This window comes from Lepisma saccharinum, chromosome 28, assembly GCF_977018435.1.
Source record: "Lepisma saccharinum chromosome 28, izLepSacc3.1, whole genome shotgun sequence".
Lineage (NCBI taxonomy): Eukaryota > Metazoa > Arthropoda > Insecta > Zygentoma > Lepismatidae > Lepisma > Lepisma saccharinum.
Genome location: NC_139256.1, coordinates 15,856,686 through 15,872,452, shown reverse-complemented (window position 1 = coordinate 15,872,452; position 15,767 = coordinate 15,856,686). Strand labels below are relative to the sequence as shown.

The 15,767-nt window shown below is 40.4% G+C and overlaps 1 protein-coding gene across 1 annotated transcript in view; it reads right to left on the bottom strand.

The window, feature by feature from the left end:
- LOC145980781 (nuclear RNA export factor 2-like) overlaps nucleotides 1-15,767 on the bottom strand; it is a 76,759-nt gene that overhangs the window by 34,701 nt on the left and 26,291 nt on the right. Inside the window, exons 5-7 of the mRNA XM_083113858.1 lie at nucleotides 12,797-12,901; nucleotides 7,627-7,754; nucleotides 4,024-4,186 (exon numbers count right to left, since the gene is read on the bottom strand). Of these exons, the coding sequence (XP_082969984.1) occupies nucleotides 4,024-4,186; nucleotides 7,627-7,754; nucleotides 12,797-12,901 (396 nt within the window). The remainder of the gene's footprint in view (nucleotides 1-4,023; nucleotides 4,187-7,626; nucleotides 7,755-12,796; nucleotides 12,902-15,767) is intronic.

Sequence of the window (15,767 nt, the reverse complement as noted above, 5' to 3'; positions counted from 1 at the left end):
CAGATACAGCACTTGTAAGGCCATTTTACACTGAAAACTATAATAAATCAACAAGAACAAGTCAAGATGGTTTTAGGTAAAAACAAAAAAAGGTTAAATATAAACATTAAAGACATAAACAAGGAAACAAACAAAATATTTAAATATTCATTCTTAGAGAAGATCCGAAAATACTTTCAGGGGCAAAAATGTATATGTTTGCAGGTAGTTTATTATAGAAGTGGGGCAGCCTGTGGAACAGAGCATGCTGTATATTGGAAAGCCTAGCGGTAGAGTTGTGGAACAAATGAGTGTTTCGGGCCGATCGAGAGGGAACTCTGAAATTGAATTCTGTAAGTAGAAATTTAGATCTTAGTTCACCCATTGATGATTTTATAGAAAAATTTAATATCCACCATATCTCGTCGGGTCTGCAGTAACAGAATGTTCAAAGTAGTCAGGATGTCAAGTTTCTGAATATGCCGCAGAGAAGGAATTCTATGACGAACAATGGTGGTAAAAAGCTGAGGACGGAATCCATGCTAGAAAGATTCGTATTGGAAGCCATGGCCCAGACTGGAGAGCAGTATTCAAGAATCGGAGAAATGAATTGACTTGAAAAATAGGCTAAGAGAAGTTGGAGAATCAATTTCAGTGAATCTGTAGAGGAGGCCAAAGAGGCACATTGTCCTTTTGGTTGTACCTGCAATGTTTTCCTTAAATTTCAGTTTTTCATCTATGATAACACCTAGAGCTTTTTGGGTCATAGTAATATAATTGTTTTCAAGAAGATAGTGAGAATGTATTTTGTTCTTTTTAAAGAGACTGTGAGGGAGGGACTCTGCAGGTTAAGTTGTAGATTCCACTGCTTACACCATGTGACTAGTTCGGAAAGAGCATTCTGGAGAATCACAGCATCTTGTGTGGCTGAGATTTCTTTGAAAAGTTTACAGTATTCAGCAAACATGAGTATATTGACAGGAAGTGAGGAAAGCCTTTGAGGGAGATCGTCCATGTACAGGATGAACAAGAGAGGGCCCAAGATGCTCCCTTGTGGCGCCCCAGACAAGACAGGAAGAAAATCAGTAGAGGTGCCTGAAAGGGTGGCATGCTGTGTCCGTGAGTGTAGATAATCTTGGACTAAAGGGAGAAATTTGCCATGTATGTTAAATCTAGTTCATAATTTAATTTGTGAATAAGAAGAGCATGGTTTACTTTGTCAAAGGCCTTTGAAATATCCACGTATATCACATCTAGCTAGAAATTTTTGGAAATAGCCCTAGTGGCATGTGAAAAGAGAACTGAAAGAGTAGTCAAGCAAGAGCTACCTGATAGAAAACCATGTTGGGCAGTACTGATATGCGGAGATGTAAATCTGAATAATCTGTCCTTAAAGATTTCTTCACAGATTATAGACAGAGGTGATAGGAGTGATATTGGTCTGTATGATGTAGTACAATTTTTATCTCCAGATTTGTGAATGGGTACAACGTTGGTTTTCTTGAACATCTGAGGAAACATGCCTCAGAGAAGCACCTAGTATTTAGCAAGAGAGAAAGAGGATGAGCCAAAAAGTCAGCAGTATTTCGGAGGAAAATTGTGGGAATATCAACTGGTCCTAAAGAGCGGTGTATGGGTAATGAGGCAAGGAGAGGTTTAACTTCTTGAGAAGAGGTTCTGATAGTGGAGAGTGTGAACAGACCAACTGCATGTCGGGGAGTGGGTTGGTCGTAGCATGCGAGGTGATACGGCTAATAGCACAATCAGCAATTGAGTAATATAAATAATTCAAAGTGAATATGCTACTGCACTTAAAGGTAATATATTGACTCAAATTGGCTAGTTCTGGCTGTTATAGAATATGAAAGCAGCTTAAATGGCACTCAAACCCTACAAATAATGTTTAGCATTTCTGCATTATATACTCTAAAAATGTTTGTTTCAAAAGGCAAAATCTTTTTTTTAAATAACAGTAAAACTCGTACGTAAACCAGAAGGATTTTCAATAAATATTTCAGATAGTTTAAGACAGGAATCTGAGTATAACTGTACTAGGAGTGTAGAAAAGTGTGGCACATATACATAAATGTTATTTCACAATGAATTTCTGTAATCATTACTATAAGCATGCACATATCAAGCAGATAATTACCACTAAGATAGCCAAAAGACAAGTGAAAAACATTTTTTCTTTCTTTTCAGATTTTCTATGTACTGTATTATGAAGTTAAAAAAAATACACCAAATTTCGTGTACACATCAAAGTGATATCTACTGCTAAATTTTGTTTTCAATTTTGTAGTAATAGCTTCAGTATGGTTCTGTTTATTGAAGAGGCTCCATGTACCAAAATTTGTGAATCTTTCTGCATAGGGGGTATCAAGTGTTGGAAATTCACCATAAACTGTGTCACCCACTTGTTCACAGCTCCATATGAAGGAGCAGAGTCCTGCAGGGTGTTACTCATTTCCCCATGGATCTCCTTCGGGGATTTGCCCTGGAGGAACAAAAACTTCCTCATAGTCCTCTCTTTCTGTGTTTGTAAATCTTGTCTGCTGGGCAGACAGGCTCACTTCATGTGACTTAAAAAAAAAGGAAAGGTCTCAATTAATGCTCCGATTCACAGTGCAACAAAATTGAACTTTGTGTCTTGCCGCGAGATGAAAGAAGATGTTCTTTACTAAATCAAATATGCTGATTACGAAAATAACATCAGAAATGTTCCATCACGTACCAATTTTTTCTGGAAAAGATACGCCACATGTACCACTTAGCCTATATTTCATATAGTTAGCAATATATTGTAATTCATGAAAAACAAAGTAGCAACTTTCGCAACACTTGGAAACGACTCCATTACAGTACAGAAGGAATCTGTAGCTGGATAAAATACAGATCATGGAACAAAATTAATTGTTTGTATTACAAAACATAAAAAAAGTTATGAGAAAGCTGCAAAAAGCTTGAAATGTGCTTACAAGTTAGAAACGTGTCCTGGAAACTTTCCGGTTTTGGGTGGATTGTGAAACTTCTTATAGGAGTGTCCAGCAGTAATCTGCCAAAAGGTTTGGTGACCATCTTCCTTTATATCGTCTATTCATGGCAGCGATATCTTGGTGAAATCGCTCACCATGTTCATCACTCACATCTCCGAGATTAGGCGGGGAAAAATCGAAATGAGAATGCAGGCAATGTACTTTCAAAGACCTGTTGCACACCATAGCCTTGTAACAGTCCAGCATATGTTCCGTCAGGTCCCTGTAATTGTCAGACCTGACGTTACCCAAAAAAATGTTGCAAACATCTTTGGAGGCAAGCCAAGCTTCCTTCTCAGTATCTGTCAGCAACTCTTCACAGGTTGTCTTTCATCAAGTCACAAATCTGAGGCCAAATGAAAATACCTTCTTTAATTTTTGCAGTACTAATCGCAGGAAATTTGGACAGTAAAAATTGAAAACCCCTGCCATCTTTGTCCATTGTTTCAACAAGGGGTTCATGCGACACATTTCTTTTACCCGGAATGAAGCTTTCTCTCGAAGGCCAGTGTTTCACTACATAATGGTCATTCCTTGCCCTACTGTCTCAGTGGCACAAGAAACAGCAATATTTTGTGTAACCAGTCTTTGTGTGTTTTGATTTACTTCAGATTCCAGTTACTTTCTTAAGGAAAAGTAGCAATCTGTTATGTGGTCTCTAGATTCCCTCCACAGCTGTGGTACGGCAAATGGCATAGATGGATGGTGCGACAACAATAACATGCAGTCGTGCGCTGATAAAATTGTGTTTCCAGAGAAAAGTTTAGGTGATGGAAAAAAACTGTTTCAGGGCACTGAACTCCATAGGAATCACATGTTTTTGTTCTGCGGCAATTTTCATTGTCGCACATCGTGCTTGAACATGCAAGGATATGAACTTTCAACACATAACACATCACATCGTTTAGAAACATGATCAGGCCATGAACTTTTCAGCACCCCTGTATAGTGATATGTAATTCATATATGCGGTACGAAATAGTGCCTTTTGTGAGCTAAATGTTCTTACCTTTATAAATGAATTAGATCCTGGAATACCTGATGGATGAGACAGAATATCTGAGGTTGTGGGCTGTGAGATTATTACAGGTGATTCATTAACTTTATGAAAACGTTTCTTGATCAATTTTCCAGCAACTTCTGTGGATGACATCTTCACCAGAGTGCATAATCTGCCAGAACAAATCAACATTTAATATTTGAGTCAATCAGCAAAGACTACAAAACACTTACAAATTGTCAGTTATTGCTGTAAACACTAATGTGAAATTGATCTCTTTTATGCACATCAGGTTTGGCAACACTGCTGCGGAGAGGAGGATGGCCATAGGAGGAAAGGAGAATTAAGGGAGCATTATTTTATTTGTTTTCTCAGGAATATTATAAGGGCCATTTTTCTTGTAGTGGCAACACTGTTTGTATATGCTTATCAGTTGTCGCTGGGACAAAAGACAATCGGGTCTTGTTTAGTCTTATACTATGGATTGTGTGTAGGTGTTTGGTGCTGAATATTTGGTATTGTTGTGTAGTAGTTAGAAGACGTTAAGTGAAGCGTGTGTATAATACCACCCTGAACAATGTTCATGCATGAAGAACAGAGAATATTTATCATATTTCAGGTTACACGTGGAAGGAATACATGGCAAATTTACAAGGGCTTACGCAAGGCAAGTGGGGACCATGCTTTACCGTATTGTATCGTTGCCAGATGAGCCAAGGAATTTAAAAGTGGTAGTAAATGAGCAGCAAAATAACATGGTGTCATCCGGATTCACCATGTCCAAAAAAAATTCACAGGAACCGGCAAATTTGAAGGTGATGATGATTGTGGCATATGACCATGAAGGGGTTATCCTTGCACACAATGTTCGACAAGGTGTTTCAGTGAATGCGGACTATTACGTCAGTTAACTTTGTGGCCATTTGCACCCTGCTCTTAGTTGCAAAAGACCACATGTCCTGCAATTAGGACCAATCATGATAACGCAAGATGTCATACAGCACAAGTGGTGCAGAATGTACTGCAACAATGGGGTTGGGAGGTGTTGGAGCACCCACTTTATTCTCCTGACACTAGTCCCTGTGACTTTGATTTGTTTCCCAAGATGAAGGAACTGCTGAGGGGGAAACGTTTTCCAGATGTTCTGAGCATCATTTCAGCCAATGGCATCAAATGACTGCCAGATGTTTGGAAACGTTTTCATGCAGCAGCAGGAGATTACATTGAAAAATGTAAATGATTCCATGTATGTATCTACTTTCATGTCTCTTTATACATGCTGTCACTACAAGAAAACTGACCCTCGTATATCAGATGAAAAATTGTCCACGCCTTACTGCGATAGTTGTTGTTTTCTACCAGCATTCTGTGCTAAAAAAAATGTATACACACTTTAAGAGATATGTATTACTTTTCGAAGTTGAATTGATATATGGTTGCAATGTTAGTCTGATGTTCTCTCAAAAGATGACTAATTAAATGAATGTGGCTGCGGTGGCTCAGTCGGTAACGCATCTGACTACCATGCTAAAGGTCCCGGGTTCGATCCCCGGCCGGTTCAAATCCGGGAACTTTTCTAACAATAGAAGCAGCCCCAGCGCACACCCAGCATCGAATAACATGGGTACCTGGGGGAAACCCTGGGGGGTAAAGGTGGTCAGACACGTGATGCTGACCACATCACCCCCACTCACGACCGGAAAATCCACATGCTCATATGGAAAAGAAGGCAATTTACCAGGCCTCGGCGTCTGGCGTGGACTTGTCTTCATTCAGTGCATCTAATAATCTTGGGATGAATACTTTCCATGTTTTTAGAAGGTATCCATATGCTTATTCTGCTAACTTCTATCTCACGTGCACATTGTTCGGTAGACTTCTGTGGCAACCATGTAAACTGTTCCTACACCATAGAAGAAGAAACAGGACATGTTGCTGTGTGAGGCCTCTCGGATATTTCCTTGTGCGGGTAACATACAGTACCCAAGAATCTCAAACTTGTCACGAATGCATGCATGTTGAAGGTTTTGGTGCATACTCACCCCTCCATTGTTGCTGTACGTCCACAACGTTCTTGAATTGCAAATAACACCGTCAAAATGATCTTGCGCTCCTCGAATGATGACCATGCTTCCGACATTTGCTTTGACTGTCCTGCCTGTCGTATGGTGACACTGGCATTCATTTCATTAATGTCATCTTTTGAGCGAACATCATACTAACGTTGCTACCATATATCAATTCAACTTCGGAATGTATAAAATTTCTTAAAGTGTGTACATATTTATTTTGCACCTCGGTATGTATATATGGAGTGCTCAGGAGTCACTAGCATCTGTTTGTGACAAGTTTTTAACATGCATTTTTGACGAAGTTATTGCCCGCCCATTAATTTTTTGTGTAAAAATGTAACAATGATCTGACTCCCATGTTACGGATGGTGTGAACTTGATTGCCACAAAAATGGTGCCGCTTCACTTGGTGACACAAAACATTCCGATAGAAGGTGAAAAAACACAGCGGAAGCAATTTTTTATGAAGTTGTATGTGATATTTTCCGGTGAACGTTGACAAACTCATGGAAGTAATTTATGTCTGTCGATATACTACCACAGTCAATAAGATTGTGGACTGGTGCCTCTAGTGTAGGCAGCCAGGCAACATGGTATACACTTACACAGATCCACATCGTCCCTCAAAATAGTCACTGTTGACCGCTATGCTCATTTGCCAACATTGGTATAACTGGCAGAAACACTGCTGAAAGATATTGGAAGGATGATTCTGTACGGCTTTTCTTGTGGTAGTGATTATATCCTCGACCGAATGAAATTTATGCCCATATAGCTGTGCTTTCAAGAATTTTCTACTGTTTGGGTGCAGTTGGCACACACCAACGTTGCAGCTTCTTCGATCATGTTTTCAGTTCGGCTCGATCATTGCTGACCAAAGAGTTGGTGCCACTTAAACACAGCACTGCAACCCAAGGCGTCTTTGCCATACACTTGCCTCATCATCTGAAATGTTTCGCTAGAGGATTTGCCTAATTTTTGGCAGAACTTCACATTTGTCGGTTGCTCAAAAAGCAACATTCTTGAGATCCGCCACTCACATTTAACCACCTTTCACACGAGAGACCGTACTTCTGCTTACACTGTATGCACGCAACTGCCTCGTGCTAGGACAAGAGAACTGACACGGCACCATCCTGTGGTGCAACCTATCCACTGTAGTGTGCCACACCATACGGCCAGTCCACAAACTTATTGAACTGTACTGCATATATGTGTTATATGCAGCAAGAAAACATATGTGGTTTAACATTAGCATCATAATTATATTACGTATAACTTGCACCACAGTTTCTTGGGTCAAAAATTTTGGAAAAAAGTGCATGTTATACATGCGTAAATACATTAAAAATTACCATACTGAAGTATGCTAAAGCTATGTAAACAGCTTTGAATTCAAATGGATTTAGTTTTATCCAATATCAGCTTAATGAGGTTTTCCCTGTTCTTTAACTGAAATTTCTTTTGAATCTAAAGATTTTAATGAAAACGTTACGAAACCACAACCTTTCAAACATTAATTATATTATATGTGTATTACCTGTTACTTATGGTATCTCTGCTGGTTCGTATAGTCTCAATTTGACCCATCTCTGTAAGAAACACACATAGGTCTTTCTTTGTTACTTTCTGCTCATCTCTGGCTATCTGGATATACCCATCCTGCAACTGAAAAGAGTGAAACAAAAATAGTGAATAGCATAAGAAGTTGTGGTGAATGCAATCAAATTCATGATAATGAAGAAATGCAAATACTGTGACAAAATTAGAGGTGAGCCGATACCACTTTGAACTGATGCCGATACTGTAACCGATTCCCACCGATACCAATACTTGAAAATTGCAATAACTAAAATGTGTTCAAAACATCTATCAACATTGGTGCGTAAATATCCTTCTCCAATTATATGCATCAATTTACCAAGAAATTTGCTTTAGCATATTCAAGAAATTCATCAGAATATAAAAAATAGATATTATGTAATTACAATATATAGTTTCTCATGCAAAATTGGTGCAAAACTAAAAAGAAAGTTTGAATTTTGCATCATTTCCAGGATAATTAAATACCTCTAAAGAGTCAAGCAGCCCCCGTGAAAGATCAATGTCAGAAAAGTATCTGCTGATATCGGTAGCATTCCAACCGATACTGCTGATATCTGCCGATGTATCGGTATCGGCTCAGCCCTAGACAAAATTCAAACGGTCACCACTGAAGGCTATGTGGAACTAAAATAGTACAGCCACATGCTAAGAAATACAAAACTCTACACTTTTTTTTTTTAAAAAAAAGGACAAACAACTTAACACCCAACTGAGGTACCATGTGCCTATGAAATACCAAAAACAGACACTCCACTTCAAACAATAATACAGAATGTATCATAATAGAGTAAACAATTTATCAGGTTAATTATTAAAAAAAATTATCAGAAACACAACAATGAGGTTTGTTGTGTAACAATGAGAAAATCTTCAAGTTTTATTTTCATGCCCAAGACTCTTGTAAACATGGTCACTGTGGTGCCGGCGTAGTGTAAAATCAAATGGGAACTTTCACAGGCGCAGAAAAAGCAGGCTGTCTCTTATACTTCTCAGACGTTACACCCCCAGACTCTGCATTTGGGGCTTTGTGAAGAACAAACTCTATGTGTCACCTATGCTGCAGAATGTGCAACAGCTACAGGAGAGAATAAGAAATGCTCTTGTGGATGAGGAGTTCTTGGAAAAAGTGTGGCAAAAACTCGATTTCAATGGGATGTGTGTCGCATAACTGGTGGAAGCCACAATGAACATTTTTAGACATTCATAGAAACTTGAGGTGTTCCTGATTGATACACAACAAATATCATTGTTGTATTCCATATAGTTTAGTCGAAATAAATTCTTAGATTTGCTTACTCTATTATGATACATCCTGTGCTTACATCATCATCATCCTTTGCCGTTTCCTGCATCTGGCTGGGTCGGCATAAAAGTCAAGCCTCTCCATTTTCTTCTGATCTTCCACCACTCCTCTCTTTCCATGGTGTTCCAATCTTGTACTCTTCTCCTAACACTCTCCGCTATTTGCTCTTTCCACCGAGATCTTGGACTCCCGTTTGGCCTTATTCCCACTCTTTGTGCCATGGTAAGTTCTTACTGGTAGTCTTTCTGCATCCATCCTCTTCGTGTGTCCAAACCATCTCATCTGTGCCTGATCTACTCTATCCTGGAGCTTCACCACCCCCACTGTGTGTCAGATCTCCTCATTACTTACTCTACCCCTTGTAGTCTTCCCCAATATACTTCTTAAAATTTTGCCCGACCCTGTGGCCGAGTGGTTAGCACATCGTGCTGTGATGCCAAGGGTCCCGGGTTCGAATCCCGGTCGGGCTTGGTTGTTTGTGAATGTCCATTCATCAATTTCATCATTTCATCACTCATCCCCATCTTCGCAAATTAGCCAAGAGGCACAAAACGCGAAGTAAAATAAACTAAATCAAATCAAATCAAAAACTTCTTAAAATTTTCATCTCCACTGCCTGCATCTTTCTTTTGCTCCATACATAATTATTGGTACATAGTATGTATTATATATTACCTTCTTGCATTTCATAGGTACATCCCTGTTCCATATTAATCTTTAAAAGCTTTGATAGAGTCCACTACCCTACGCTTACAGCAATTCTTTTAAAAAATCTATACTAATTGGACACAATGATACCTGCATGGATCAGAAAAAATGTTACAATAAGCATTCTGTGAATGCACGAAATAGGAGGTAAGTAATTGGTTTACCCGGAGGTGCAACAGATGGCATCATATACATGTGGCGAGTTTCGACAACTTTATGTTTACTGTCAGTGGCGTAGGAGCCGATGCAATGGCGAGATGCTTGCAGAATTGGTCGCCGTGAAAGTGCGAAGTGTCATATGATTCTTGTGGGCAAGGAATGTTCTGGCAGCGGATATTCATCGTCAACTCATGGAAGTGTATGGTGAGAGTGTTATCAGTAGACAACATGTTGCGATATGGTGTAGGTTACTTACCTGGGGAAGGATGCGGCAAGCTGCCATACTGCACACAGTGGACATCCAAGTTTGACAACAACAGACGTGAATACGGCGCAAGTGGATGAAATGATTCAGAATGACCGACGGGTAACTCTGTCTGAAATTGCAGGCACACTGGGATTAAGCTACGGTACTGTGCACCATATTGTCATGAATGCTTTGCGGTACTCAAAGGTTTGTACTCACTTGGTTCCACGGGCTTTATCCGATGATCAGAAAGTCGAACGAATGATGGCTAGTCTGTTATTTCTTCAACGTTATGCTGTTGACGGACAGCATTTCCTTCACTGCATTGTGACCGGGGATGAAATGTGGTTGCACTATTTTGTTCCAACAACCAGAAGGGACAACATGGAGAGCAAACACAACCAAAAAGGAGTGCAAGGTGACACCGTCGGCTTGAAAAGTGACGGCCACCTTCTTCTGGGATTGCACGGGTGTCATCCTGGTAGACTACATGGAGCATACAGACACACCATTAATGCTGTTCAGTATTATGCCACGTTAATGCGGTTACGTGAAGCTATCAGATGCAAATGGCCAGGCATTTTGAGTAAGGGTGTCATCTTCATTCGTGACAATTGCCACGTACCGCCGAGACATAACTTAGCATAAGCCAGCTTAGCACAGGGGTAGAGTAAAAGATACCTAGGACAAAGATTTGAGGAGCTAACATTGTATGTTGGTCAAAGAAACACAAGGTTTACCTAATACAGAAGGAATAAACCGAAAACTATTCTGAAAAGCATTTGCATAATCCAATTTCCACACTGTGTTAGATTTTTCTTTCTACCATTTCAGTTAATGGTTATGTATTTTGTTATTTCCTTCTTCATTCTGGCTCTTCTATAGACTTTGGGCTTCTTCTTCTAAAGATTTCTGCTTACATATGCATATGTGGATTCTTCTTAAGGTACAACCATCTATCTGCATATCTTAATTCTTCTTGGATTACAACCATTGATCTGCATACATGTATTCTTCTTGGATTACAACCATTTATATGCATGCATTAATTCTTCTCGGATTACAACCATTTATCTGCATACATGTATTCTTCTTGGATTACAACCATTTATATGCATACATGTATTCTTCTTGGATTGCAACCATTTATCTGCATACATGTATTCTTCTTGTATTACAACCATTTATCTGCATACATGTATTCTTCTTGTATTACAACCATTTATCTGCATACATGTATTCTTCTTGTATTACAACCATTTATCTGCATACATGTATTCTTCTTGTATTACAACCATTTATCTGCATACATGTATTCTTCTTGGATTACACCCATTTATCTGCATACATTAATTCTTGTTGGATTACAATCATTTATCTGCATACATTAATTCTTCTTGGATTACAATCATTTATCTGCATACATTAATTCTTCTTGGATTACAACAATTTATCCGTATGCCTTCCCTAGGGTCGCAGCCTAGCTCGCTGCACCACCTACTAACCAAATGGAAAAAGGGGTAATCAAAGGGTGCCACCAGTCCCACGCTCACCTTGATCGGGGCTGCAATAAATGTGCCTACACGAAGTGCTTGGGGGCTGCCGAAGATTTGGCACCACACTGGCAAAAACAACCAAAGCCTAACAAGAAATCTCGTTCTTGTTGGAACCGTAGATACAAAAGACAGAAGACACAAAATCATAATCACATTTCGACTTCTTTCATTTCTTCGTGTAATCATATATGTTATATGTGGCGATCATTTTATCTATTCTCTTTGATTCCACTTCACCATTATTCTGAGTTCATAGATTAAGACGAACACAATTAGTTTCAGTATTTACAATCACTTTTATTTAGTTCCCGCACTTGTTGTTCCTTTAATCCACGATCCTAATACTTTTGTCGCGTGCTGCCATCTTTTGTCCGCTTTATATGACTCGGCGCTACATTTGGGTGCGTAACACAATGCAAGAGCCCACACAGCCTGCCAGACTCAACAGTTGCTGCAATGTTTCAGATGGGACGTGAGGAACCACCACCGGACTTGGCCCCAGTGACTTTTAACATTTCCCCCGGACTAAAAGCACACTTGTCAGGAATATGGTTCCCGTCCGACGATGATATCCAGGCAGCTGTCACAAAGTGGTTCAATGAGCAGGGACATGATTTCTACCAAGTCGGCATTAACAAGTTGGTCCAGCGGTCTGATAAATGTCTAAATCACCTTGGTGATTACATGGAATAGTGATGTGTGTGTAGCCTTCTTAGAATACATCATCAATTCATATCAGGTCATACTGTGTCTTTTTCATTTGTTGTTGTCACCTGCTTTTCTGATCCATCCATGTATTTTCAAACATGTATCCAAATCTAAGGGCCCCACACTGTGGCTCTGGGCATCCACTTTCGTGGGAAATTGGGGAGCTACGATGAATGAGTAGTGTCACCTGGTGATGGAAACCTACATCGACTGGGGGTTCATCGTGTTGGCCACACGTCACCCCATAACTGGATGGAGGCTGGCAGTTGCTGAGTAGGCCCTGGACCTCACAGGCTGCTACATCAAGGGTTATTATTACTATTAAATTAATGATTTAGTAAATAAAGTTGTTGCTGGATAATGCAATAAGGTACCTGTAGATTGCCTTCAGAAAAGACAGAAACTATGCATATGCTATGCTTACATTTCTAGGCCATGGGACAACTAATTGCCACTTCTTATTGCTAAGTTCCTTTGCAGCATTCTCCTCTTGGATGTAGAATGTGGCATTTACATACTGCTTGTGAAACTGAAAACAAAAGAGAAAGTATTATGTTAGTTTGATAGTAAGTATCAAAATTGTTGATAATGATGCTGTAGATTACTACTAGTTCTTACTTAACAATTACTAAATGCAGATTCGATATTCTGAGGAATTTGGATTAACCCATAATTCAATTACAAGAAACAAACATAATAATTGCATGAATTGGTACCACACTGTAGTATTGTATACAAGAGGAAAAAAACTTTATCTACCAACTCTTTTAATTCAATGGGTGGAATTAACGAAGAGGTAGGGAAGAAGAGGAAGAGATGAAGGCATTGTTGTTTGCTGATGACTTAATAATATGGGGGAACAGGGAAGAAGTAGTACAGAGACAACTTGATAGTTGGAATGAGGAAATCAGAAGAGCGGGAATGAAATTCAGTGCAGAAAAGAGCGAGGTGCTAATAACAAGAAACAGAACCAGAAATGAACCAAGAATAAAGATGGACACGAAAGAGTTGAGGGTAGTGGAGAGCTTAAAATATCTAGGAAGCATAATTGAGAGCAGTGGAAGAATAGATGAGGAGGTAAACAGAAGAGGACAAATGGGTGGTGAACTACATCAAAGTGTTCGAAGATTAATATGGAACAGGGATGTACCTATGGAATGCAAGAAGGTAATATACAACACAGACTATGTGCCAATAATTGTGTATGGAGCAGAGACTTGGACAATGACAGAGAGAGAGAAAAAAATATGCAGGTAGTGGAGATGAAATTTTTAAGGAGTATATTGGGGAAGACTAGAAGAAATAGAATAAGGAATGAGGAGATGTCGAAATGAGCATAAGCAGGATTATTTTTCAGAGGGAGCTTGTAAAGATAAGGGTGAGAAGATGGGTGGGGTAGAATATCAAATATTTCGTAATTACCATTTTTTAAACTTTGAACAAGTGTTCTTGGGTTATCAGCCAATGTTAGCATCCAACGTTTCGAGCTCATACATTGCTCTCACCATCATCAGGAAATAATTAGCTAACACAGAATTAACTTGGCTGATAACCAGAGAACCCAAGTTTGACTTAGGGATGGCCAAACGGATCCGGATCCGAAAGTTCCGGATCTGGATCCGGATCCGCGAGTTCCGGATCCGAAAATCCGGATCCGGATCCGAGAGTTTCGTATCTCAATCCCATTATAATATTACCACACCTTAAAGGGTATTATGATCTTCGATTACAAAGACATTTTTCGTTAGTTCTACAAGAATTTTTTTCTTCAAGTGTTGTTCCTACAATACTTTGCTACGCATCGGCTAACACACTCGTGCACACATGTCAGAGGTGATTTTGTAAATGCCATTGAAACGAATATGTATTCATTCGAATGTATTGGAAATGAAAACACACATAAATGTGAGACATTCCATTCCAGGATGAAACCTTTAACACATATAACAAGATAGAAATGTTATACAAAAATTATACAATTGTTCTACAGTTACAGTTCTACAAATTAAAATAAAACATTATAATATATGCAGTGTTAAATAATTACAAAGTGTAAGACTAACAAGGGAGGTTATCTAAGTGTCCCCCTCCGATTTCCATGAAACTTGGCAGTATAGTGGTGCCCAAAGGAAGAATTACGTGTTTTTTTTTGTTTCAGCTAAAAAACGGTTTTAGGGGGCAAAAACCCCCTCAAATGTCAAGATGAAGACAAATTGAAGTGAGGATCTGACCCCTGTGTCCCCCTCCGATTTCCATGATACTTGGCAGGTGTATAGTGGGGCCCAATGGAAGAAATACGTTTTTTTTTGTTTCAGCTAAAAATCAGTTTTAGGGGTTTGGGAAATAATCACCAAATCAAAGGATGTTGGCTTACCTTCTTGTTTATTCTAGACGAACACTACAGCTACACTACAAACACTGAGTAATACCGAAGGAAAACACTGAGTAATAACGAAGGAGACCGCTCCAGTCGTTGTCCTCGCGATGCCTGGAAATCTCCCTCTCTCTGTTTTTCGTCCCCAGTCTTTCACCCCTGCTTCCAGGGGTCAAATCACCTCGCGTATGGTAAGGCGGTTCCTTCTCCCCCCGTTAGGTGGCAGCAAAAGTCAGCGGCTTTCGGTGGCTGTCGCTACACCAGCCCCCCACGGAGAAAAAGGGTTACACCTTGTGTGGGAGGCGAAATGTTACGCGTCGACCAGAACAGGTGACGTAGTCACCTCTTGGTGACGGACTCTCTTGACGTTGCGCCGATGGTGGTTGGTTGGTGGGGGGGTGCGTTGGTGTCTCTGAGGAATCCTTGGTGTGTGGGACGTCCTCCGTCCAGGTGTAGGCAGGTTTGACCCGGTCAATGCTGACGCAGGTCTCACGACCGTTGAGACGCAGGGTGAAGGTCTTGCCGTCTTTGCTTAGGACTTGGTGTGGTCCGGAATACGGTGGTTGGAGGCTGCCTCGTACGGAGTCGTCACGGAGAAAGACGTGGGTGCAGGTTGACAGGTCCTTGAATACGAAGGTGCTGGGTTGATTGTGACGGGAACCGGATTGTGGTCGCAAGCGAGCCATGTGTTGCCGAAGTCTGGAAATCAGGTCGGAAGGGTCTTCTATCCGGGTGGCTGTTGGTGGCACGATGAGCTCTCCTGGGAGTCGGAGCGGTTCGCCGTACACCAGTTCGGCAGGCGATGCTGCGAGGTCATCTTTGATGGCTGCGCGAATCCCAAGGAGCACGAGGGGCAGGGCTTCTATCCAGGTGGAGCCAGGGTGGCACATGAGTGCTGCCTTGAGGTGGCGGTGAAAGCGCTCGACCATGCCGTTGGCGCACGGGTGGTAGCTGGTGGTGCGATGGCGCTCGGAGCCGATGGTCCGTCCTAGTTCGCGGAAGAGTTCTGATTCAAATTGCC